Source organism: Gossypium arboreum, chromosome 1 (genome assembly GCF_025698485.1).
Source record: "Gossypium arboreum isolate Shixiya-1 chromosome 1, ASM2569848v2, whole genome shotgun sequence".
NCBI lineage: Eukaryota > Viridiplantae > Streptophyta > Magnoliopsida > Malvales > Malvaceae > Gossypium > Gossypium arboreum.
The window spans coordinates 120,964,126-120,991,861 of record NC_069070.1 but is presented as its reverse complement, the minus strand read 5'-3'; the positions used below and the strand labels follow the sequence as shown (position 1 = coordinate 120,991,861).

The 27,736-nt window shown below is 31.4% G+C and overlaps 5 protein-coding genes and 1 long non-coding RNA gene across 6 annotated transcripts; 3 read left to right on the top strand and 3 right to left on the bottom strand.

Annotated features, from left to right (window-relative positions):
- The first annotated feature begins 864 nt into the window (after window positions 1-864).
- LOC128280956 (uncharacterized) lies at window positions 865-4,011 on the top strand. The gene is made up of 2 exons (XM_053019592.1): window positions 865-962; window positions 3,642-4,011. Exons 1-2 carry the CDS (start codon window positions 865-867, stop codon window positions 4,009-4,011), a joined length of 468 nt encoding a protein of 155 aa, XP_052875552.1.
- An 884-nt stretch (window positions 4,012-4,895) lies between these two features.
- On the bottom strand, window positions 4,896-9,339 carry LOC108482731 (uncharacterized). Its single transcript, XR_008279045.1, has 2 exons — window positions 9,208-9,339; window positions 4,896-5,160 (listed from the first exon to the last, which is right to left on the bottom strand). It is a non-coding gene; the product is annotated as an uncharacterized LOC108482731 (long non-coding RNA).
- A 1,780-nt stretch (window positions 9,340-11,119) lies between these two features.
- On the top strand, window positions 11,120-12,995 carry LOC108480175 (uncharacterized). The gene is made up of 2 exons (XM_017783071.2): window positions 11,120-11,827; window positions 12,448-12,995. Exons 1-2 carry the CDS (start codon window positions 11,453-11,455, stop codon window positions 12,688-12,690), a joined length of 618 nt encoding a protein of 205 aa, XP_017638560.1. The 5' UTR covers window positions 11,120-11,452; the 3' UTR covers window positions 12,691-12,995.
- A 1,850-nt stretch (window positions 12,996-14,845) lies between these two features.
- Window positions 14,846-17,637, top strand: LOC108481942 (pentatricopeptide repeat-containing protein At3g48810). Its single transcript, XM_017785040.2, has one exon. It carries the CDS (start codon window positions 15,106-15,108, stop codon window positions 17,098-17,100), a length of 1,995 nt encoding a protein of 664 aa, XP_017640529.1. The 5' UTR covers window positions 14,846-15,105; the 3' UTR covers window positions 17,101-17,637.
- A 2,917-nt stretch (window positions 17,638-20,554) lies between these two features.
- On the bottom strand, window positions 20,555-22,010 carry LOC108481769 (F-box protein At5g49610-like). Its single transcript, XM_017784852.2, has one exon. It carries the CDS (start codon window positions 21,878-21,880, stop codon window positions 20,810-20,812), a length of 1,071 nt encoding a protein of 356 aa, XP_017640341.1. The 5' UTR covers window positions 21,881-22,010; the 3' UTR covers window positions 20,555-20,809.
- Window positions 22,011-24,277: 2,267 nt separating this feature from the next.
- LOC108481053 (protein AGENET DOMAIN (AGD)-CONTAINING P1) lies at window positions 24,278-27,172 on the bottom strand. The gene is made up of 4 exons (XM_017784226.2): window positions 26,495-27,172; window positions 25,309-25,791; window positions 24,727-25,209; window positions 24,278-24,587 (listed from the first exon to the last, which is right to left on the bottom strand). The coding sequence occupies exons 1-4, from the start codon at window positions 26,927-26,929 to the stop codon at window positions 24,576-24,578; spliced, it is 1,413 nt and encodes a 470-aa protein (XP_017639715.1). The 5' UTR covers window positions 26,930-27,172; the 3' UTR covers window positions 24,278-24,575.
- Between the last annotated feature and the right edge of the window lie 564 nt (window positions 27,173-27,736).

The following is a 27,736-nucleotide window of genomic DNA, read 5'->3' as shown; positions in this document are numbered from 1 at the left end:
TAACGGTTTTCAAGATTTAAATTTATAATCCTCTTTTTCTATAAAGAAAAAACTGTTACCACTTCAATCAATCACTTATTCCTAACTACAAAAATTAAGAAATTTTAAGTAATTTGGGGTTTCATAAAATAATGCATCAATTTAACCCATTTACAATATCCCCTTTTTTGGTGGTTCACGAGTCAAAATTGGGAACCCTGAATTTTTAACTTATTTGTCACTTAATGCTTTTATGTCCTTTTAGGTACACGTGTTTGGCTCTTGAATTTCTAGAATTAAAAATTTATATCTAGAATGTTCTTTTTTAATAAATATAAATTTGAATAATGTTTCGTATAAACTCGTAATTTCATGTAACATCAATAAATAATACCTTAAAAAATTAATGAATGTAGATTAAGTTTTAATTCGATTGGTATAAGTATTGTTGTTAATGTAAAATGATGTGGGTTCGAATGTACTGAAGTGCATTATCCACTATTTATGTGTTAAGAAGAGATTATAGATAATTTTAGGCATTATATAAAAAAAATTAGATATCATCATTTATAAACAATAACATGTTCTTTTGCCACCCAGTCTCTTGTTGCAGTCACTGTTGATACACATCGTTTGAACAGTGGATTTTTGGGCTCTTATATTCTTCTGACAGTAGCCTGCTTGAAATAGTCGCGGTGACGGCTTGAAGTTTGTGGTATTTTCGGAACTGTTATCTTTGGCAAGGGGAGTACGTGGCTGCGGCATCTTTGTGGCCTTTGCTGCACGTTTTATCCACGATTGGGCAGCTTCAAGTGCCGCGTACCAACGACTGTTACCCACTTTTGTGATGTAGCCTAGTTCCGCTACTGCTGTGTGGAGTTTGGCATGCTGCCTGACTGGAGGGCGAGCTTCAGGGCTGTTCTTCGTGATGAGAATGGGGCGTTCCTTGGGGGACTGTCGGGGCCACAGCTAATAGCATTAAGGTGATAACTGCTTTACAATCAAATAAGTCTCGTAGAACTGAGGTTGGTTTGATATTTGATGACTATTGCTAGCTTGTGTCTGTTCTTGTGTCTGAATAATGTTCTTTTTTAACTTGGGTTTTGGAGTTGATTTGATAAAAAAAAATCATATTTTTTTTGTTTTAATATTAGCAATTAACTTTCATCAAATCAATCTTAAAACCCGAATTAAACATTAAAAAGTTAACACTGTTACTTTTGAGTACCAAAACATATAACTTTTGTCAAATACAAGTACCAGATTAAACAAAAAAATAACACAGATACCACATTAGAAAAAGTGTCAAACTCAAGTATCAAATGATATATTACGCCAAAAATTAAAAATATATATATTATATTAAATGCATACATTTTTAACTGAATAAAATATTTTTAAAAAAAATATTTAATTTGAATCCTATTTATTTGAACCGGATCAAATGGTCGATCAAACTAATTGGATCAAGAATCGACCGAAGTATTGATCTAGAGAGAGGAATCAAATTGATAGACACACGAATGAGTGCAAATCAATGGAACCAAACTAAAAACCCAATTGGACCGACTATTGACTCAGCTGAACAATCTTTTAATTTTAACATTTTTATAACTTTTAATAATTTATTTAATCAAATCATATAAAATGATGGTTTAATCGATTCGATAATAATTTGAATTTGAATTGATCCAATATTAAAGAAAATACTTGGGAACTATTCCGTGGGCTTAGCTAACTAAGCCAGGTGGGCCACCGGCCCGTAGTCTGCTAACTTTTTATCATGAGAAAAGTTATTTTTCTTATGTTAAAAATATTTATAGTACAAATTTATAAGTAAAAAGGGTAAATATTTTTTAAAAAAATTGAATTAGAAATAATTGATAATCCTTGATTTTTGACCATGATTTTCTCCATCACCATAAATTGAAATTTTAATGGAATATTTTATTAAAATAAATAAATAATCTCGATCGAGTTTTAGCTCGAATGGTATCGATATTAGTGTCATTGCAAAAGAACATGAATTCTAGTGCGCAAAAATGTATTATCATCCTATTAAAAGATTGAGAATAGATTATGAGTAATTCTAAATATTATAATGAAATGACACTCTAAGATTGTACCACGTTATCACCTAAATTTTTAATTTTTTTTTTAATTTTTAGATTGTGCATGTTTTAAATTTTCAAGTAATGAAGCAACGAAATCTCAAAATAGCATGTTGCCATATTTTAACGGGATCCAAGTTTAAAAAGCCAAATTTGAAAGGCATAATAACTTATTTGGCCTTCCAGTTTTACAAAAAAAAAATTATTTTACCCTTCCATTTAATTTTTCGTCTCTTTTATCATTGAACATGTATTTTTTTGTCAAGTCACCACAGAATAGATGGAAAAGTTAACGTTTTTTAACTTTGTTGATATAGCATACATGTATTACATGTAAGCATTTAATTAAAATTTTAAATTTTAAAATTCAAAAAAATTTAAAAATTAAAATCATTAAAATTATTAAAAAAGTATAAAAATATTTTAAAATTTCTAAAATTTAATTAAATGCTTACATGTCATCCATGTGTATGTCAAACTTTTCCATCCATTTTTGAGTGATTGACAAAAAATACAATTTCAAGAGCTAAAAGAGGCGAAAATTTAAATGAAGGGCTCAAATAAATTTTTTTGTAAAGTTGGAGGGCCAAAAAAGTCATTATGCCAATTGAAAAAAGTTGACAAAATCCAAGATTAATGTATCAAAGAAAATTTAAGACCAAGTTGGAAAATTTTACCAAGTTCGCTCAATATTGTTTTATCCCTTCTAAATTTTATTGATATATTGGTTGGTTAAATTTTTTTAATAATCCCTATACTTTGAAAAAGTTATGGATTTAGTCCCTTATTTTAAATTGATCAATTTCAGTCTATGTTCTTATTGAATTGGTCAATTTTTATTCCTATACTTTTCAAAATTTGAAATTTTAGCTTTGAACCAAACAAAGAATTTACATCCATTTGGTTAAATTTAATTACTAGTTGTAGACTTAGTTCATATTCTCTAATTGGATCATTTTAAGTCTTTATACTTTTTGGAATTTGGAATTTCAATATTGACGAAAATTATAGTCGTTAATCCATCACCTGAATTTTTAGTGAGAAATACATGGAAATAACAAGCTAACATGACATTACACGTATGTTTTTCATATTAGATTTCGAAAATAATAGAACATATGTAGTTATCATTTGGTGAGGATTGATATTTGAAAACTTGAAAAGTACAAGGACTAATTTAACATATATTAGTAAAAAGCTTCCATGGTTAATTCACAAACCATCGGTTATGTTATATTATGCCATTAACTTTGATTCCATATATGAAACATTAATTTCCTAAACAAGTGCCCAAAATTCAGTTTAAAATTTGAAATCCCCAAAGCTTTAAAAAGGAGGAACCCTAACCCTAAACCCTCAATTACCAGCCATCTCAAAGTATGAACAAAATCATGCCTCAAAATTTAAAAGCTCCACTTTTGTTTTCTCTAATCCTTGGGTTCCTTGCAACACAAGCAATTTCAATTTCAAACAAGAAAACATTGGATTTGATCGAACAAACATGCAGGCAATCTGGGTTTTTCGCCCTTTGTGACTCGACTCTTCGATCAGCCCTCGAAGCTCGAACGCAAACCTCGAAGGCCTAGCTAAAATATCGGTCGAGATAGTCATAGACAAGGCTAATGCCACATTGAATTTCATTGTGGATCTATTCAAGAATGTTTCGGACCCTGTCTTGTACAGATCTTATGGCACTTGCATTGACTCGTATGATGCGTCGGTCGAAAGGCTACTGCCGGAAGCAATTGCTGCTTTGAGTTCTAAAGACTATGCCACATCGAGATACGATGCGGCGACGGTGGCGATTAATGTCAACGCGTGCGATAAGCAGTTTTCTGAGAAAACTCCTTTTAGTGATAGGAATAGACTTGTTCATGATCTTTCTCTTATGTCAGCTGGGATCATAGAGTTGTTGGGTTAATTTATTTTTATCATTGTTGGTGTTCTAAAGATCATGCATGGTTTAATGGTTAATCAATAAATTTTAAGGAACAAGATACGGATCATGTTTTTCTTTTCTTTACATTTTTGTTTAATATTAGAGGATTGAATTGTAACGAAAAAATAAGTTAAATGGACTAAATCCCTAATTTGATCACAGTAAAAAAACTCAGCATAGTTAGATGGGTGAATCTAGATTGAATTTAAAGTAGAGGGATTAAATTTTAAATTTTATCATAGTACAAATACTACAATCATAATTTAACCATAATAATAATAATTTGAAAACAAATGCAAAGTCTAGTTAAATCAAAATCTAACCCAGCTTTATTTTTTATAGTATTATAAGGTCAAACTACAAAATTCAAACTACAAAAATAGTCACTTTGTTTGACTCGGATTACATTTTAATCACTTATTTTTGAAATGTTCTGTTTCAGTCACTTACATTATCGTTTTGTTACGAAATGGTCACTCCACCGTTAAACTCCATTACCTCCCTAGCGACAGTCTTACGTGGTAGTCTAAATAGGTTTTAAATGCCAACTTGAAAATATGTTTTTAATTAAATAAATTTAATTTGGGCTATCACGTAGGACATCCAAGTTAACATTTAAAACCCATTTGGATTGTCATGTAGGACTACCATTAGGGAGGTAATGGAACTTAAAGGTAGAGTGACCACTTCGTAACAAAATTATAACGTAAGTGACTAAAACATAACATTTCAAACATAAGTGACTAAAATATAATTTGAGACAAACAAGAGTGACTATTATTAGTGTAACACCCTTATCCCGTAACCGTCACCGAAATAGGACGAGGCGTTACCAGAAAATTTGGAAGCAGATCAAAACAGTAAAATTTTGAACATTTTTTTTTTCGTGAATAAAGATTATTCATTTAATTAAATTTCTAAACACAAACAAAGATCAAACTTATAACTTATAAAAGTAGACTTCCAAAGGATGCCATATTCGCATGGCTTATAAACAATAGTTATGATGTAATTCTAGTATAATCTATCCTATACATGCCATAAGCTAAATCCAAATCACAAGATTTCCATAATAGTAGATAGTGTGATGAAGTGCTGACGATCCCTGAGCTGGTAATCAGAGTCCACAATCTATAAAACAAAGACAAAAGACAAACGGAGTAAGCTTACATAAGCTTAGTAAGTCTTAAGTAAAACGATAATTTTGCATAATCAAATTCAATTATCATTTATCACTCGATTTTTTCTAATCAATGAAGTCACTCTAGAGCTCCATAACGAACTATAATTTCAATAACCACATCATTTAGTTACCACAAATTATTTCATGATAATGACCAAAATGGTCAAATATTCGTATGCTCACAAGGCACACTTAGCTCATAATTACACTCTAATCTAAATGCCTCTATTATAGTTTAATCGAATACATTCTTATGGCATAACACATTGGCCAAATGTATCATAGTCACATGGACTGTGGTCACATTTGCATTCATACACTTATTTACATATGCATCGCTTTGTATACTTTTGACCTAATCCGAATTGAAAATCACATACAAGTACCTGATACATACCTGGCCAACTTAATGTATTAAACATCTTTAACTGTCGTTTCATTACTAAGCCTCATCGTCTTAGACCTTGCAGAAACCCCGTTTAACAATATCAAGAGATCTCACCATTCCGTCACATAGTTCAAACCTCATGCACGCATATATAGTTGATCTATTTCTTCCAAATTTGATTCACATAGTCTTTCGCATCTAGAAACCTCATATCTACTTCTAATTCAATCAATCAAACTAAAACATAATACTTTTACTACGTTTAGTTTCCATATTTAGAAGCACATAGTAATATCATAATCTATCATGAATAGATTCATAGAGTCACTACTCATTTAGCATAACATATACTCTTTCAATAATCATAATCACTTGCTCAAACGTACTCGTTTCATGCACATACATGAATATATATATATATATATATATATATATAAAAACTTAATTCCTTATTTCATAATCGCATCAAAACTTTCGAGTATTTCAACGTGGCATGTATTGAATTACAGTATGGGTACGCAATGAACCAAACATAAACCTTATCACATATCGTGAGGTTGACAAAATACAATCCTTCCCTTGCATTTGTACATCTAGTCAATACAATTTATTCTCAATTTATAAGGCCTTTTTGGCGAATATGCACAATTACATATATAAATCTCAGCACATACTTTTCTTTACTTAAAGCTCATACGATAAATTTAAATCAAATACTTTTTCATACTAACAACCATTGACCGAATAGATTATTCCCTTATTCAAAGATATAATAATCATTCCCACATATGTATCGTTCTTTAATACTAATAATTCACCGAATCGTTGGCCGAATGTACACGAGTACAAACATGAAAGCTTAGTATATACTACATTATACAAGCATACCAAGACTGATTAGGTCATCCTCATTTTCGAAATATAATAATCAATCACATATACGTTTTTCTTGAATGCTAGTGATTCACTTTGAGGTAAACTTACAAATAAGGAGGTAATATGTATCTGAACATCTTAAATGTATAGTACTTACTTGATGGTAGCTCACTGCGAACATTTAAAATCATAATCTTACTTAATTCACCAGCATTAAGCCTGCGAGACTTTAAACCCGGATACAATCCCAGCATGAAGCCAGCGGGTTTCTAACCCGGATACAATCTCAGCACAATTCATTTAATATATATTAATTTATATTTTTACTAACTTTGGACTCATTAAATATCTAATATTGCACACTTTTCACAATTGGTCATTCGGCCTTATCACATATTCACTTACACATATATCACATTAACCATTCGGCCTTATCTCATGTATGCACTTTCACATTCATCACATTGGCCATTCGGCCTTATCATATATACACACTTTCACATTCATCACATTGGCCATTCGGCCTTATCACATATACACACTTTCATATTCATCACATTGGCCATTCGGCCTTATCACATATACACACTTTCACATTCATCACATTGGCCATTCGATCTTAAGCTAGATATTACGCCTTGTCATTTTATTTCGTCTTAGGTACAAAATCACATTAGTAAATTGATTCAAATACGTAAAATTTTCCATTCGGCCTTAGAACATATCATGGCCACATCATATTTTTCAATTTAGCCATTTCTATAATAGTATCCATTAATCAAAACTCAAAATAGGTTTAATTACTTAGAGACTTACCTCGAATGTCATCGAACGACTACGGATCGGCTATTTGGTTAGTTTAGCTTTTCCCCTATCCGAATTAGGCTCCTTAAGCTCTTGAGCTTAATCTAAAACAAATTTAACTTATTAAAATCCCATTGTGCTTGCTTATGGCCGAATACCACAAGAAATTTAATAGGCCATATAACTACTTTTAGCTCAATATAAAATAATCGTACACATCTTTAATCACCTTAAACAAATTACTAAGTATTATAGAAAATCAAAGCATACTCATCGTTAGCCTTATTCGGCCATCTCAATACGTTCTAAGTGACCATATGTATATACGTCTATACTAAAGTGCTTTACATTAATAACACCATATCCACAATGTATAATGCCAACCCCTTTAAACCAATTATCCGTACAAATATTATTTGTACACATTTCCTTACCTAAATTTCACATTCGGCAACCACTTAATCAACTTAACAAATTTTCTATACTTCAAAACCACAAGTAAATATCATAATTTGTATCATTACATCGATTAAACTAAATCATGCATTAACTTTTAGCACATTCGGCCATTAAAGAGACAACCCAATTAACATTCAAACCTTTTTAAGCTTAGATTTCCCAAGGCCGAATATCACATAAAAACCTTTAATACACATGCAAAGTTTACACTTTAACTAATTATACATATTCTAATAAATTGAATATTATTTAAACAACCATTTGAATAATTCTTTATCACATGTTCACAATCGGCATAACCATGTTACAAATTCAATACATAAAAATCTTCTTTTATCCAAGGCTATATTTGACCTATATGTATTTTCTTTACAACCATTCATCAACAATTAAGCACATGTTTAATGGCCGAATGCACTTACCTTTTACTCATCCTTAACATAATTTTTTTTTATCAAGCTTCCATTTCCACTTAACTACGAACCATTTAAAACAATCAATATTTTACACATTGCTGAATACATATATATATATATATATATTCATCCAAACTCATAATTTCACAAGCTTAGCCTCATTTAATGACTACTTGTTCATCAAGACATTAAACACATCATGCATAACATACAAAGCATCCTTAGCCAAAAAAAAATACTATCACAAAACTTCCTTGGCCGAATGTCATCTTTTTCCATTAACTAGATTTTGTCATGGGCTTGTTTCAATACTTGAGACCACTCAAATAAATATTCAAACTTAATCCTTCATTTCATTTCTCATTTTAGCACATATTCGGCTAATATATAAATATATGCTATCAATTTAATTACAATTATAAATTTTCAACTCAAACTCATTCTTTACCTCGTCTTTCACCTTAATTCAAATTCGGCAAGTATATAAACATATATTAGCAATTTAATTATAGCATTCCACAATTAAGCACAAGTTTCATACTTCACTTTAATTGCCGCATACAATTTGCTCATTTTAATCACCTATAACCTCACTTAACAAAATTCCTAAAACCACATGCACTCATTTAACCACCTTTTTGTTCATCAAGGCAATTAACACTCAATTTATAACATATTGCAAATTCATGGCTGAATGCATCAATATTTTAATAAACAATAATTTAGTTCAACTCCCCATTCAATTCCTCATTCGGCATTCGTATAATTACAATCTAACATTTAAAATATAATTTCCAAGAACTTGGCACAACCTTACTTTGCACTTTAATAACCAAATGAAATTTTACTCAAACTTGCCCCTCATAGCAAATTTAATTAGTCTATCCTCATCCATAAACACTTATCATCAAAACATCCACAATCTAATCCTTGAAGCCATGACCGAATGCTTTATGAAATAAATTCACAAAAATTAACATATGAGTCATGTTGTGAGCTTCAAAACTAACAACATTTCGCAAAAATTAAAAATAAAATACATGAAATCTCACCTTAATTCCCAACACCAAGTGACCGAGTGCCTTTGGTGTTCTTTCCTTTCTTTCTTGCTTAGTTACGGCAATAAGAGAAAACAAAGAGAAAAGTTTCTTTGTTTTTATCACCATTCTTTTTTATTTAATTCTGTTTTCAAATTATAAACTATTAAATATTATTTACTAAATATAATATACACATAATGCCAAAATCATAACATCATTATCATCCACTAATGTTAAAAGTGGGTCATTTGACATGCAAGTCCACAACTTTAGTAATTTAACATTTTAATCACTCGGACATTTGCCTATCATATTTTTAAAGTTTCTCAAATATGTCCTTTTTAGCTAATTTCACATCCAAATGACAAAATTAAAACATGAAATTTTTACACATACTTATTCACAAATAATAAGCATAGAATATAACAATTAATTATTTTTGTGACTCGATTTTGTGGTCCCAAAACCACTTTCCGACTAGGGTCAAATTAGAGGTGTCACAATTAATTTACCCTTATTATAAAACAATTTTTTAATTTTTTTATGAGAGTTATAAAAGAATTTTGGACCCTCAAAATTTTCAATTCAAATTCGGTGTAATTGCATTTTAGACCCCCCAAAATTTTCAATTCAATTTTGGCCCATCACCATTAAATTTTTAGCTTCATCCCTGATTTGAACGTAGGACACCATTATGTTTAAAACATTAACATTACTATTTCAAGCAACTGTGCAACTGTGCAGCAGTACTGTAATATATTTATTTGTAACAAGAAGGTTTATATTTTATATGGTTAAAATATGTCACAAGTCTCCGTAATTTTTTCAAAAATTAGAATTTAGTTTTTGGACTTTTATTTTCAGAAATTTAATCTCTTTACTTTCCAAATTTCAAAATTTAGGTCTAACGGTTAACATTGTTAAATTTGTTGTGTGACATTTTGAAATAATAATAAAAACTCACTTGGTAGCTAATGTAATTACAAAAAAACGTCGTTGTAATGAAATTAAATTTAATCAAAAAATTTAACAGCATTAATAATTAGATTTGAATTTTAAAATTTCATAATTAAAGGGACTAAATTTTTAGAAATGAAAATAGAGAGACAAAATTCTGAATTTTTAAAGAGTATAGAGACTTATGACGGATTTTAAACTTTTTATATCGTCTCTCTATTCCTAAAGCCTTTCTCGAATTCGGGCCAATGAACTTTTAACGGGCCAGCTTAACTTTCCTAAGCAATGGTATAATTGAAAAAAAGGTAAATTTAATTTTTAGTATCTAAATTTGATTTTATTGTTCAAAATTGATGCTTAAGCTTTTCTCTTCGGTTTAATTGGTTCTCAAATTTAACTTCTGTCTTTTAGCTAATTTTAGCACAATTAAATGATTGAGACTAATTAAATTTAGACACGTGACAAACATGCCAAGCCATCCACTGATGTAACAATCTCGTGTAATAATTTAATTGGTCCACATCGTTCAATTTTAACATAATTACAAAAAAGAACTAAAATGTGGATAAAAATATCATAAAGATTTTTGTAATAAGAGTCAATTTGCATTTTATCCCCTAATAAAAAAATAGCAAATCAATCCATCCCTGTTAGATCAAAGAATAAGTAGATCATTCTCTTAAAAATTTCATCTATTTTTAGTTTTAAAAATTGATATTTATATGTCAACATGATATCTGATTGTTCCGTCAGACACATTAATTTTTAACAGTAGAGGAATACAATCTGACTTCTATTATAGGAGTCTCTATGATACTTGTACTCAAAAAATAGTCATGAAATGGAAGCCAAAATTCAAGTACCGTCCTTAAAAAAACATAAGTACCAAATTGAATATTAAAACTAAATTCGGATGCCAAAAATTATATTTACCCTTCGGAGTAATGAAAAGAAAAATCCCGTTAACCCTAGTCTCCCCACTCAAAACCTAACTCGTTTCTCGCACGTGACAAGCAGCTGATGAAGAAAAAGCGGTAAAGGACGCGCCGCAAGATTCAATTACCATAGAAATACATATTCTCTCATTTAAACCGTTCGATCTTTCTCCACGTCAGCAATCCGCGTGAATCCTCATTTCAACGGCTGAGATCACCGTTGCAGAAGCTACTGGTAGAGAGAGCGAACAAGCTTCCTCTCTCTCTCTCTCTCTTCCAATTTTCTGAATTTTTTTCCTGAGAAAAAAAAAAAGGAAAAAAAAGAGGGAAAATTTTCGTTTGAGATTTTTTTTTTTTGGCTAAAGATGAAGTTGATGGAAGAGGAGACGGTGTTCGAAGAGGAAAATGAAATCAAGGCTATGAAAGAGGAAGAAGAGGTTGACGGTGAAGATGAAAGTGAAGTAGAAGGTGGCGAACCGGAAGAGGAAGACGACGATGACGACGAGGAGGATGAGGATGATGAAGGCGAAGATGACGACGACGACGACGACGACGACGGAGAGGAGGATGACGATGTGCAGGTTCTTCACTCATCCGGTCCTCCTGTCCTGATAGCTGATGACGACGAGGGCGAGGATGTTAAAGACGATGATGACGACGATGAAGGCGACGGCGATGACGATGACGACGACGACGACGACGATGATGACAGTGATGACGATGAAGAAGGTGAAGAAGAGGTAAAATTCTTTTAATCTTTAATTCCAGTTAATTATTGTGATTAATTGAAATTTTTTGTTTTCTCAAGTCTTTTTTTTTCAGCTGAAACTGTTCAGATCCATTGTTTTCCGTACTTTTTTTGGGGCTAACTGTTTGATTCTTTACTAATCCGAAAATTAAACCTCGAATCTTGGAGTCCTTTTTATGATTATTCAAGAATCAAGCTTAATTTCTCATAAATTTTTACTATTTCTAGAAGGATATTTGTAATTCTTTAGTTTTCCTCTCAGATCTAGTTTTTTCCTTTTCTAAGCAACGAAAGGAGAATATAATTGACTGTATATTTCACAGATCCAAAAACATTAGAAGTTTGTTCACTTATACAACATAGCTGATGCTCGGTATCGAAATCCATAATCAAAATTCACTTCGGAGTCTTCAAAATCTGACTTAGAAGCTCTAGATCTAGGGTTATATTTTGAATTTTTATTCTTTTGTTTCTCAATTAGTTATTCATCTGAGTTTTGTTCTCTTAATCCAGGGATTTTATTTTTCCATGTCTCCATGTTTGGCTACTAGGAAAAATACATAGGAAAATTGTTTCTTGTTTCTTATTTGCTTTAACCTGTTTTGTTTTCAGGAGGATATGGGAACAGAATACCTTGTCCGGCCTGTAGTACCAGCTGAAGATGAAGAAGACGCTAGTGATTTTGAACCAGAAGAAAATGGTGAAGAGGAAGAAGAAGAAGAAGATGATGAAGACGATGAAGAAGGTAGTGGAAAGATCGAAGCTCCGCCAAAGAGGAAGAGAACAGACAGAGATGATTCCGATGACAACGATGATGACGGCGGAGACGATGATGAGAGGCCTTCAAAGCGATAGGGCTAAAAGAACACTACCGAATGGCTTTTGCCATGACAAAGGTCAAATCTCTCTCCCTCCCTTTCTCTCTTTTAAAAAACCCATTTGGCTTTCTGTTTGGTGTGTTAGAAAAAACAAAAAAAAAGAAAGTAGAAAGGATATGATGATGATGGGATGGATGCTGCATTTTATTGTTCATGTTTCAATGTGGTAATTATATTTTGGATATTTTGGTTAATGTAGAAGAACAGCTTGGTTTAGAAACTCTGTAACTGTATGAATGTTTTTAGATTAATCTGATAATTTCCCATCTTTTTAGGATGAAAGTAGATTTGTTTTCTTAAAGTTGGGTTTCTTTTCTTTTAACTTTTTATCATTTGTTGAATTGATCAGTTTGTTGACTGGCCATTTTTGCATGATGATGATGATGATGATGATAGCCATTTCTAAATAATCGATAAATTGCATAAGAGTTTTCAAAATATTTGTATCATAGTTTAGTTTTAAGAGTAATATTAATTCGGTTCGTTTTGGTTCGGGTTTTAAAATTTTTTTGAACCAATCATCAAAATTCAGTTCAGTTTTTAGTTTTTCTAAATAATTTTGATTAAATAGTTATGTTTTATAGTTTTTATATTATTTCATAAATATTTTAAAAATTAATAAATTTTCAAGTCAATAAAAATAATTAATACTTTTAATATGATTTCTTTTGATAAATAATTTTTACATACAACTTTTAAATTATTTTTAATATAAAATATTTATTATCATATCATAAAAATTAAAATTAATCATAAATTAAATAAAATTTTGATTTGGTTTTAGGTAACTGTGATTTTCGAGTAATAAAATGTCTAAAATTATTTATAATTTACGGTTTCATTATCTTTTAATATTTAAATTGATATAATTTATTAATTACTAAATAATGCATAGCGCCTTAAAGACCCTGAAGACAGAAGCCTTAATCTCTTATCAGGCTGATCAGATTCTGGTTCAAGTAGGCTCACGGGCCTTCAACAATTCATCGCCAACAGCAAACCCAATCTCTAAACTTTTTTTATTCGGATCTGACTGTGGTTAAACCCCAGATTAAAACTTTCATGGATACTAATTTGGTTATTCGAGAGGTTTGAACGATAATATGAGACCCTAACAATAAGTTTTAAGTGAAAAATAAAATAAAATAAAATAGGCTTACTTAAAATGTGGACTAAGTTTAGATTTTTAACATTCAAAGGTCAAACACAGATCAATTCGGTTTGACTTGGTTTATTTTATACCTTTATAATATATTTTAATTTTAATTTATATATTATACAATTTATATTACATAATATTAAATTTATAATAAAATCCTATGAAAACATCTAAAAATATGTTAAGTTATCTAAATCTAACTTAATAAAAAAATCTAAATATTCATTTAAAAATAATATGAGTGAACTTAAAATAAATTTAAAATAATCATTTACAGGATTTTGAGTAAAATTTTGTCTTATATTTCAAACAAAGTTAGAAAAGAAAATATAAAATATATTAATATTATGATGTTATCTCATAAACATTCTACTTCAAAATAACCATATGAACAAAAAGTGATATGATGGTAGTTAAACAATAATAGTTAAATCTATTTGATTAAATTCTTTTTAGTCATATACTATATATAAAGTTGTAGATTTAGTTCATATTTTTAATTGGATAATTCTTAGTTGCTATTTTTTGAACTTGAAATTTCAATCTTGATGTAAATATCGGTTGTTAAATTCGTTAACTTCTTATTGTTTTGAAAAATACGTGGAAATAACAAGATGATATGACATTACATATTCGATAATATATTTGCCGCATCTGAGAATAGTAAAACTTAATGAATTTAATAGTCACCATTTGGTGAGAATTGAAATTTTATAATTCATAGAGTATAGGGGTTGGGAAAAACCAAATTAAAATTCAAGGTCTAAATTCATAATTTGTACACAGTATATGGATTACTTGCAGAATTTAACCAATTTAAAAATTCGAGCCTTAAGTTCTACTTATGTTAAGAATCTTATACTGAAAATATATTATCACGTACGTAAATTAATGAAATCTTGCTATTTTCAGATTATTATTAAAAAGAAGTTAAAGAATTCAAAGGCTATCATTTGCATCAAAATGGGAAAAATACAATGATTAAAATTGACTAAATTAGAGGATAGAGACTAAATGCATGGCTTACACATACTACAGGGACTCTAGCAGAATTTGACCAAAATTTAAGCGTTTTACTATTAGGCGTTGTTGTTCTCTATAGCAGACTTCCTCTGTCTTCTTCACTTCGATTCTTCTGCAACTTCCGACCCAAACCCTTCAAATCAACAAGTTCAAGGTAAGCTAACTTTAGTTTTCATTTCAATTGAAATTTTCGAGCTTTACATTTTAATCATGTACTTAAAAGAAGGCCGCTCTTTATTGCTGAAAGTTAAGAAACCTTCAATCCCGTTCATTTTAAACACAAACCCAGTTTCAACTCCCATCAAAGAACCCCAATCCGACCAAAACCAGTCCCAAATCGAAGAATCCCAAGTCCTCGACGCATTAAAACAAGAACCCAACATTTCTTTAGCTTTAAACTATTTCAAATCAATAGCCAATTCAAATTCCTTCAAACACACCCTCCTAACCTACCAATGCATGATCCGTAAGCTCGCAATCGAACCCGAAATCGATGGTATTCAATATCTTTTGCAACAGATGAAATTAGATGGTATTAGTTGTGGTGAAGACTTGTTTGTGACTGTTATTGATTGTTATCATCAAAAGGGTTTAGGTGAACAAGCTTTGAAAATGTTTTATAGGGTTAAGGAATTCGGTTGTGAGCCGACTGTTAGGATTTATAATCGTGTTTTGGATGCATTGCTTAGTGAAAACCGGTTGTCGATGATCGGTCCGGTGTACGGTAATATGAAGAGAGACGGGTTGGTGCCAGATTTGCATACTTATAATATCCTTTTGAAAGCTTTGTGTATGAATGATAAGATAGATAGTGCTTGTATGTTGTTGGATGAAATGGCAAGCGTAGGGTATTCCCCGGATGCTATGAGCTATGCAACTATAGTTTCTTCGATGTGTAAACTCGGTAAAGTTGAAGAAGCTAGGGAGCTCGTGATGAGGTTTAGGTCGTATGTTAGTGTTTATAATGCATTGATTAGCGGGTATTGTGCGGAATATAAGCTTAAGGAAGCATTTGGTGTGTTGGAAGATATGTTGGTGGAAGGATTAGAACCCGATGTTAGATCGTATTCGATGATTATCAGTTCCCTTTCGAGTACGGGAAATATCGAGTTGTCGCTCGCGGTTTTTGCCAAGATGTTTGTGAGAGGGTGCAGCCCCAATATCTACACTTTTTCGTCTTTGATAAAGGGGTGTTTCATGGAAGGAAGGGTTCATGAAGCTTTTGACTTGTGGAACCGGATGGTTCGAGAGGGAATCGAAACGAATTTAGTTTTCTTTAACACGGTAATACACGGTCTCTGCTCAAACGGGAAGGTCAGCAAGGCTTTATCTGTTTCCTATCAGATGGAGGAAAGTGGCTGGTCTCCGAATGTAGTCTCGTATAGCTCTCTTATCAATGGATTTGCAAAGGTCGGTGATTTGATCGGTGCATCCGAAACATGGAATAGAATGATGTCTAACGGTTGTCACCCCAATGTCGTGGCATATACCAGCATGGTCGATGTTCTTTGCCGGCATAACATGTTCGACCGAGCTCATTTTCTTATCGAGAAGATGGTGTTGGAAAACTGTGCTCCGAACACGGTTACTTTCAATGCATTTATCAAAGGTTTATGTAGTAACGGCCAAGTTGATTGGGCAATAAAAGCACTAGAGGAAATGAGGCATTATGGTTGTGCACCTAACATCGTAACTTATAATGAGCTCTTAGATGGCCTCTTCAAAGCAAATAGACTAGAAGATGTGTTCGGGCTTATAAGGGAGATTGAAGAAAAAGGGTTCGAGTGGAATTTAGTCACTTACAACACCATTCTGTCCGGATTTTGTCATGCCGGTAAACTAGAGGAAGCTCTGCAACTTCTCGGGAAAATGCTGGCTCGAGGTATAAAACCCGATGCAATCACATATAACATAATAATCTTTACCTATTGTAGGCAGGGTAAGGTGAAGACCGCGGTCCGACTTTTGGATTGTGTTCGTGCTTCGGGCGATTGGCAACCCGACGTAGTCTCGTATACCAGTCTTATATGGGGTCTTTGTAATTGGGTTGGTATAGAAGAAGCCATCAGTTATCTTAATATGATGATAAACGAAGGGATATGTCCCAATGTTGCGACATGGCATGTTTTCGTCCAGTGTTTGTTTAACAGCTTAGGTCATTTGGGACCGATTCGAGTCTTGGATGATATTCTAGGCAACGGATGAGAACACATTCAGCTGGGATTCTTTTCAGGCCAAGGTGGTAACAATGCAAAGGATACTCGTGCCAAGTGACTGAATGTACCTGTTGTCTACCATTGTGGGCATGTATGTTCATTGTGAACCACTAGAATTGTTCGTCCACCCGCTTCTGAATTATTTTGTCATGTCCCCAAGACAGAGTCCGTGCACTCGAACCAGCTCCGGCTCCGGCTTGTGAAAACCTTGTGAGAATCCAAAGCTTGCGAGTTTTTTCTCACCGGCTACAAGTGACACTACACCCGAAACTTTCCGGTTTCGTTTTCCTCCTCAACGTGGCTTTGCTTCTTTTTATTGCACTGCCTGGTTAGAGAAAAAATTGAGAACTGATCCGAACTGAACCATAGTGACTGAATGATTTTTGAAATATAAGTAAAAAATCTTGGTTATTTGTTGAATTTTATTTTTTATTAATTTATAATTGATTTTATTTTTTATGATGTAGGAATAAATGTTTTATATTTAAATTAGTGAAATTTTTTTTATATTTAAAATTCTATATAATTTTTTTCAAATATAGATAAATGTTATTGATTAATTTTATTTATTTGAAAATTATTCCATGTTCGTTTATATAATCCTTTTAATATAAACTAGAAATTTATGTGTATGCATGTGGAAGCAATAGATTTAAAACATAGATACGTATTTAAGAGTAATACATAATAATTAATGAAACCTATAGTTTTGAAACTAATCAATCATAATAACACATAAAATATATACGATATTAAAACAAAAACTAGATTAAATTATGAGTATAACGGAATTTAAATATATATCGATAAACAATATTAAATGTACTACAATTATTTATCATGGTTTTATCATCTATTACGAGTTAGTATCGAGTTGACTTGTGACACTAATTCAATAAAGAACATTATTAATGTATACAATTGATGGAAATAATAAATTGTGTATATTGAAATAAAAAACGATAAAATATATCAAAATAAAGCTTTGATTGAGTCATAAGGTTGAGTGACAAATTTAATGTTTTGTTAATCCAATTGGCACAAGTTTAAATCTCAACATATAAATACTTGGTTTTCTTTTTAATTACAGAAGAATATTTCCATAATTTTCTAACCGGGTTGGTACCCGGTTAACCCGTGACACCTACTCAGTTAGGGATTTTATTAATAGTAAGTATAAATATACAATTGATGGAGATAATAAATTGTATATATTAAAAAATATATAAAATACATTAAAATGAAGCTTTAGTTGAGTTATAAATTTAAGGTTTTAATAATTTAATTGGTGCGGGTTCAAATCCCATCATACATATATATTAATTGGTTTTTGTTAAAGTAAAAGACTAAAATAACCTCGAATAATATAACTTTATAATTTGAAAAGGTATTTCTGTAATTTCTTGATATCCCACTATTTTAAGTTTAAATTATATTTTAACTTAAAATATTATAATTCAATTTGGGTTCCAAAATTTCTAGCTTTAGATTTCTTCAACCTACACTAGTTTGATTTATTATTATTCAAAGCTTCCATGTAATCATCATCTTCAAGTATATTTTTAATTTTTTTTTCCCAAATTTTATATTGTCCAAGTTTTTGACTTTGAGAATTAGCTACTTGTCTTTTTTTTTTCAAAAATAAAAAAATAATTTTATGCATTTATCGAGTCAGTTCAACCTTTTAGGTCGTATCGTAATACATAGTCTATAACGATGAATACTTTTATGTATTTATTGAGTCAATTAGTTTGACTCAACCCGTTAGCACTTTAAAGTGTTCATGAGCCGTATTTGTGATACATATTTTGAAATGATATATATAGATCGATTCATAAAGTATTTTATTTAGGGGTGCATGATTTGTTAAAATTAAATTAATTGATTAATTCTTAAAAATTAAAATCAAATTGGAATTACTTGAATTATATAAAAATTTCTTTAAAATTTTTTTCTATTGTTGAAAGTTATTATTTGAATAAGCTGGTTGAACTTCAACGCCATCTAATTCAAGCTGTTAGAGTAGACCCAGCTTCAGAGAAGACCATAATTGTATTATAAATTTTCAAATGTTTTTTAAGAGGTTTAAAAAGCAATTTTACCATTTAGGAGGAAACAAGTCCCCCAATTTATCCCTCATGGTTATGCAAAGGCTTAATATAACCTTTGATGCTTGAACTTAACACTTTTTCTTAATTTAGTACGTAAACTTTTTTTTGGTCCAATTTAATACTCAAACTTGACAATTTTTTTAAATTTGGTACCTCAACTTGACCTTTTTTTTCTTAATTTGGTACTTAAACTTTTTGGGGGTTCAATTTAGTACCTAAATTTGACTCTTTTCCCTAATTTGTACCTAATCTTTTTTTTTGTTCGATTTGGTACTTGTCAAACATTTTGCAAATTACTCCAATATACTAACAATGTAATATTTTTATGAAGTAGTAAAATAATCAATGTATGACTCACATATGACAAATGATATGATTGTTTTTGTAATTTATATGTTCAATTATTTTAGTTTCGTTTATTTAAATAACTATTTTATTAATTTAAAATAATGAATTTCTTTTAATTTGGGTTTTAAAAATATTGTTTTATTTAATATTGATTTCAGTTAGCATAGCTCAATACATATTCTTTAAACATGAATTTTCTCTAATACTAATAATATTTTTTTTTTGCATAACAAAAAAAAACAGTTAGTGTTTTGCATAATTTGTATAACATTTATTAGGCACCAAATTAAACCTAAAAAAAAGCTTAGGTACCAAATTAGGAAAAAAAATGCCAAGTTCAAGTATCAAATTGAGTCCAAAAAAAAGTTCAGTGCCAAATTAAGAAAAAATGTGAAGTATAAATACCTAATTGGGCCAAAAAAAAATAGATACCAAATTAAAAAAAAATGTTAAGTTCAAGAACCAAACGTTGTATTAGCCTTATGAAAAAACTTACTAGGCATCATTTCATTTTTCAAGTTTTATGGATTGAAAAAACAACGTTTAGTAGTAGAGTTTTTTCCGACCCGATTTGACTTTAGTTTTAGTTAGAGCTGAAGCAATTATGATACAAAAATGCCTATAAATGATAAGACACACCAATGTCTAGTGAGACTCCTAACATTTAGTTCGAGAAAAATTTTCAACTTAGTCTCTAAATTTTTTTAGTTCATATAGGTTTCGAAACTGAATTTTTTCCAAATTGATCTCTGAAATTGAATTCCGTTAAGGTATGAAGTGGTTCTCTAATATTTTACTATATCATCACCTAAAAATTAAAGTATATATGTAAAATCTAAAAACAAAAAACAAAAATTATAAACAAAATTCAAGTGATGACAGGTACAGACTAATTGGTAAAAGGTGTCAAGTTTCGAAACTAATGTAGACTAAAAAAGTTCAAAGACCAAAATGAAAAATGTTATCAAATTTAAGGACTAAATGTTATTTTATCCGAAAATAATAATATCTCTAGAATAGAATGTGAATGTTCATCTTTCCTGGCTTGAACCAAGATGATATGATTTCAATGAATACCACAATCAGCCAAAATGGACTAACATGAATAACTTGAGAGACCATAGATTTAGACCAAAAAGAATACAAATTTGATACAATAAAGCAAAGAATTAGAAGATTCACGATGTTTTCAAAATGGGTTTATTTACTTACAACTACCTCATCATCATATGTTGGCCTTCACTCACAAGGGAAAATCGAGGTTCGAAATGCGTGTGCCGAGAACCACAACGGGAGGGTAGCGTTGTTCTGCACCGAGTACATCTCTTTCCACGCCCGGCTCGTCCGATGATAGACCAAAACCTGCTTGTGCGTCGCCAAGAAGATGCATTCGCCGGTTTGAGCTATAGGGAAAATACCATGTACTAGTCCCTTAATGCACCCAAGACTCACCCTATCCGCCATATGCCAAAGCTCCCTCTCATAGTCTTTCATTACCCAAATCTTCATCCATGTATCCGAAATCTCGATCAAAGACAAACATCCGTCGGATTCCAACAAGTAAACTCGGTTCCCCATCCCGTATCTAGTTTCATCCGGCACCGAAACTTTTCTCCAAACCTCGAAATTGAGATCAAGCACGAGTATGTACGAACCGCTACCAGTTAACCAATGAAGCGCGCTATTGACGTACACAACTTGGTTCCTATTCATATGTGTGAAGTTTTCTTCTTGGAAAGAAACAAATTTTCTCCACTTATTCGAATCCGAATCAAAAATCAAACACGCGAATGTCTTGTCCGGTCTATGACTTGACCCCGCACATTGATACCCCGCTAACACAACATCAAACTTACCCCGCGACGGATCACAGGCCAAACCGACAAGCGTGGCCTCACTGTCGGGGTAAAACCGGGTTAAATTCTGGTCCTTAATCTTAGGCAACACCTTAAACTCCCTAGTCATTGGATTACAAACATAATAAACACCCTTAACAGCAATGCTGGAACAACACAACAATCCATTACATGAAGCTCTAATGTTGACCTTGTCTCGTAAGAAATCCAATGAGAATTCGGACGCACCCCTCGAATTATCGACACAGATTAAGCTCGAAGTCGGCTTGGTCGAATCGTGGACCTCAACAAGGACCATGGGATTCTTATCAGACACCTGGTTGTAAAGTTTAATGAAATATTTGTCTGAGGGCAATCCATACCAAAGTTTACAAACAGTTTTGGTTTTAAAAAGGGGCTTTATAGGTAATCTAGCAAGGACTTCTATAATAACTTCATCAGGGAAAAAACTCATATCTTAAAAATTTTATAATTTAATCCAAGAAACCAAAAAAGAAGAAGAAAAAAGAAGATCTTTAAAATTTGCTTACCAGATGAATAAAAACTGCCATTTCAGAGATAAAGAGAAAGCTTTTATGGATTGAATGGAGGATTTGGTGAAGAGGAAACTAGCAGTTATAAGCAGGCCGTTCTACGATGGTACCTTTTTCTTTGGTTAAAATATGATGTTAGTCCCTGCACTTTGACAAAATTAGAGATTTAAAAAAGGGAAAATATAAATTTTGGTATCTGAACTTGGATTCAGGGTTTTTTTTTTTGTCTAGTTAGGTATTTAAACTTTTGAATAGTTCAATAACTTAAAAGAGAAAATTTTCGAATAGTTCAATAATCATGTTGTAACTTTTTAAAGCTGAATGACTAAAATGTAAACTTACTAATAGTTTAGTAAAAACGAGTGTAGTTTACCCTTTTATTTTTCATTTTATTTTTGGTTAAAATATTTTGTTAGTCCCTATAGTTTGAAAAAACTCAAGATTTAGTGCCTGTACTTAAAAAGTTCCTCCTACTTTATTGAATTAAAAATCTCAATACAATCATTAAAATCATAAGTATTTTCTACGAAAAGTTGTTAATTTAGAATTTTGATTAGATTGTCCTCATATGATTGGTTAGAAAATAAACATAATAAGTTGACAAATTTCGACAAAAACTACCAAAAACGATAATGATTGAATTAGGATTTTAAATTAAAAAATAAGAATATTAAATTTTTAACATTTTAAAGTATAAGAATTAAATCTTAAATTCTATACAAATAGAGGGACTAAAAGCAAATTTTAGCCTCTTCTTCTTTCAATTCTACGAAGTACAAAGGCATGCTATAGAATAAAAAGTCAATTAAACAAATTCAACCCGCGAATTAGACGATCGAATATGTGCCAATTAAAACACATGCAACATGCAACATGCAGCATTTGAGCTTAATTTTATATATATATATATATATATATATAATATTTTTTCAATAATCTTATTATATATTTCGATCATATTTACTATTTTTGACACAATATTTAGAATTAATTATAGTCCTTCCTTGACTCATAAATAAGAGAATAACGCGTTTCAACGCACTCAAACCCACATCCTCCTACATTAACAACAATATTCATACCAATCGAGCTAAGACTCGATCGATTATAATATAATATTTTTTAACTTTGCGAACAGATTCAAATACCACACATAATTTTTTATTTTAATATGTGGTATTTTAACTTGTGAAAGAGGACTTTCAAAAAGAAATTGTCAATTTAAGTTAATTGAATCTCATCGTATGTTATTACTTTGAATTTTAATTCAGTAAATCAATTTTAAATTTGTGTTATTTCGATTTTAAGTTTATTTAATTTTTTTAATTCACTAGTAGAATTAAAAAGTAAAAAGTAAATTGTTAAGATCATGATCAATGTTTTCGAGATCAAATCGGTGATCAAACTTGTTAAGTCAATGTTTTAGTCCGAACAATCTGATTTTAATTAAATAAATTATTAAAAATAAAAAAGCTTAAAATTATTATAATATTAAAAGAATATAAAATCCAATTCAATAGTTGACTCAACTAAAATTTTTAATCTAATTTAACCTATTCATGTGAATTCACAAATCAATTGATTTTGGATGACCTTTGTTAAGATAAGAATCCAAAATATAATAATCAGATAAACTTGAAAAGTCTGATGAGGCATTTCTAGATTCTAGTGTTTGAATTACAAATATATTAGTTTAGTCAAAGAAAAGGAAACGGTAGAATTTGTCATACATTTTTTTATGTGAAAAAATAGTATATAAAATATAGATGATTTTCTTTTTCTGGATCTTTTAACGATTTGATGATGTAATCAGTGTTTTTGAGATAAAATTAGATTGATTGATTCAATTGATTGAGATTAAAAATCAACTAGTATACTGGTCCAGATAAAAGAATTAAATCGATTAAAACGAAATCGGCTTGAAACTGAGAAAATTTGAAAACTGGGACAAAAATTAATAGTTAAACAAGTCAAATCGATTTAATATTTTTTATTTAATTATTGTTGGTCCAAAACTTGAACTAATCAAACTAATTGAATTAAGAACCAACGGTCTAACTAGTTCAATTATTAGAACCTTGTATGTAAGACTCTTTTATACCACATCATCAAAGTGATGACATGGCACAACCTTAGAGCGTCACATCATCAAATTTATATATTTTTTAAGGGACCAAAATGAATTTAACTGTCAAGTTCAAGAGCTACAAATTATATTATCCCTCTTAACATATGCTTATGCCTATGATAAAAAACTTGAGGTCCCTTAAAAAAGATCATAAATTGGATCTTGTGTATAAAAAAAAAAACCATCAGAAGAATTCAACTCGACTCAACTCTAAATTTAATCGACCGAATGTTCTTATGACCTAAAGTCTCATAAATCATGGTTACCATAGAAAGAGCTAAATCAAAGCCTTAGATTATAAACATATTTACATATACGTAGAGATATATATGCGTTCATCGCTATTTATATAAACAACACCAAAAATATAAACAAGATTGAGTTATAACACCAGTGTGCAAAACGATGATAGCATACCAAAAGCATCGATATGGAGGTTCAAATGCAGCAGATGACTGATCCGCAACGGTTGCGAGTCTCTCAGTAGTTCAGATAGTATCCTGAAAAGGAAGAAAGTAAACAAGCATTAGTTTGTATTTGATTGTAAAGGGGCTGTATACCACGAGACATGAATACCGGTTTTGATGATTATGGCAGGCATTACAGACATGTTTTTTCATAAATTCGAGATTTTCTTACCTTTGAAGGAACGATCCATTTTCCATTAATCCATTCTTGATGAAGCCTCAGATCATTGTGTTCGAATTCCATTACCTCGTTTGTGGTCTGAAAGTAGACTGCATATTTCCAGGTAGCAAGAACTTTAATGACTTGACCGATCCACCATCCGTCATTATACCAAGCATCGACGTTTTCGAACAGTTTATAATGACGGGTGCATCGAGCATGTTGGGGACGGGGTCTTATATATGAAGCATATGCTTCTTCCCTAAGATATGCACCCAGATCTTCGGTTTTCAAAGTCAGATATTCCACCAAATACTTATCATTGCCTAATGAGTCCACGATGATGGCGGAGTACCATGAGCCTTCGTAACCAGGTTCATCGCTTTTGACCTCTACCCTCATACCCTTCGGAAATTTCACCCAAAACCTTTTCTCATCGACATCCATCTTATGTAGTAACCTGTTAGAGTTCATTACGAGATGTCTTGAGTTTTCCTGCATGTCATAGCGCAACATATTCAATGCTTAATGGAAGAACAAAGCATAAAACATTGTGATCAATGGTTTATGCAACGGAAACACATCGAAAAATACCTCAGAAGCAATGATCCATTTTCCATTCTTCCAGTCCTGATGAATCCTCAACTTCGAGTGATCAAATTCTAATTCCTCATCCGGTAAGCTGAAATAAACGGCATACTTCGATCCATCGAGCACCCTGGAAATCACACCAATCCACCACCCGTCGTTATACCATGCGTCAACTACTTCACGTAGACAAAAACTTGCAACCGGCAAAAGTTCAGGAGGACACGGTCTGATATGTTGAGCTTTTGCTTCTGCCCTGAGAGGCACTCCGTCTTCTTTCCTCGAGGTCGAATATTCCACCAAGTACTTGTCGTTGCCACGATATTCGACAATGACAGCATTATACCATGAACCCTTAAAACCTTCTTCATCACTGGTGATTTCCACTTCATCACCCTTTTGAAACTCGGCATCTGCCTGTTTTTTTCGAAACACGATCTTCAGTTTCACATTTCTGGGTTTATCATCATTCTCATTAGATGAATTGGCCTGTGATTCAAGATTTTAAACTCAAGATTTTAAACAACTAACAACATATTTTTGTAATGATCAAAAAAGGACTATGTATCAACAAGGAAAAGCTATCATATTCAATTCAAAATCGAATATATAAGTACTCGTGTAAGATACATACTTGTACTCACACCTAAATCCGAGTAACATAATCGAACACAAATACACATATTTTGTAATGATAAAAAAAAGGACAATGCATCAACAAGAAAAAAGTTATCATATTCAATTCAACGATGAACACCTATGTTGCTCGGATTCTTCATGTTCGATACGAATTCCTACAAGGAAAACCTTGTGTCAAATGGATACCTGTACTCATATCCGAATCCGAGTAACATAACTAATGGAGTATTTAATTAAAGAAACAAAAAAACCCATCATTAGTCATTGCCCATATTTTGTAATGATCAAAAAAGGACTATGCATCAACAAGCTATGATATTCAATTCAACATCAAACCACACAACCAAATCCGTACTCACACCCGAATCCGAGTAACAGTCAGAACACAAATACCCATTAGTTAATTGAATATTTGATTAAATAAAACAACATAAAACCCACCATTAATCATTGTACCAAAAATGAACTCATCAAAGTTAAAAAAGTAAAATTTTCAACATATAACAAATAAAGCACGGTGGAATCAGGTCACAATTTTTTATATAAAAAATACCAGTTCAGCCATTGATGGGACCCAAGACCCATCGTCCCATTCTCTATGAAGCCGCAAATTACACTGATGAATTTCACTTTTTTCTTCTACTTTTCCTTCATTCCCATTAAAACCCACAACGTATTTGGAATCCTTGAGCAAATCCCTAACGACACCTTGATGCCACCCGTTCTCCCAATAGGCTTCGACGGCGTCTCCGATTCTGAAGCGACGGTTGAGCTCCAGCGGAGGCGACGGTCGCACATGGGTTAAGTCGACGTACCCCCTGACACATTTGGAACCGTCTTCGGCGTGGTACTCGACGAACACCATGTTTTTCCGCATTGCCGAAGGGGGTCGGAGCACGGTGGCTGCGTAATACGCTCCGTTTGGTCGTTTCACTTCAATTTGGTCGCCTTTGCTTAATGGGCCTTGGGATTGTCGTCTTATTTTCATTTTTTTATCAGTGTGTTTGTTTGTTTTTCTTTTTCTTTCGGATTTTCCAGAGAAAATTTTGAGATCAAACGAGTAGAGTGTGATGATGGAACTGATGAATGATCGGCTTAGCCTCGGTGCAGGAAAGAGCAATGGCGGGATGCTGTGTCAGTAACTTTATTCTCATGAATGCTCTTCGAACGGGTTTTATTTACGGAACTAGCCTTTTCCACTTTTAGGTCTAATTCTGGTTTTAGTCCCCTTAGTATACTGAAATTCATACTCAACTTAAATTTGGCAGCATTTTGATTTTGTTTACTTTTATAATGTTATTACCTAATCGAAATTGATAACACTTTTAATTGGTAACAATAAAGTAGAGGTATTCATAGACTAAGTCAGATCTAGCTCGATTTTAAAAAATTTCTTTAGCGTGGGCTTAATCTGACCTAACTTGCTTAATAACTTGAAGTCGAAAAAAAATTAAGATTTAATATATCATTTAGTTCTCGAGTTTGATGCTTTTTTAAATACAGTACATGTATTATTTTCTGGTTCAATTTGGTGTCTGTATTTGACAAAAGTTATATATTTTGGTACCCAAAAGTTAATTGTCAAAATTATAGTTTTAAATTTTTCATGATTTTGTTAATAAAATAAACTTAGTGTTAGTTGAAAATTTGTTTAATTTCGTGTTTAATTTATCAAATACAATTCAATGAATGTGATTTCATTCGGTTTTTAGGGTTGATTTGATTAAGTTAATTGCTAATGTTATTAGCTAATTATGAATTTCCATCAAATCAACTCTAAAACATTGATTAAAAA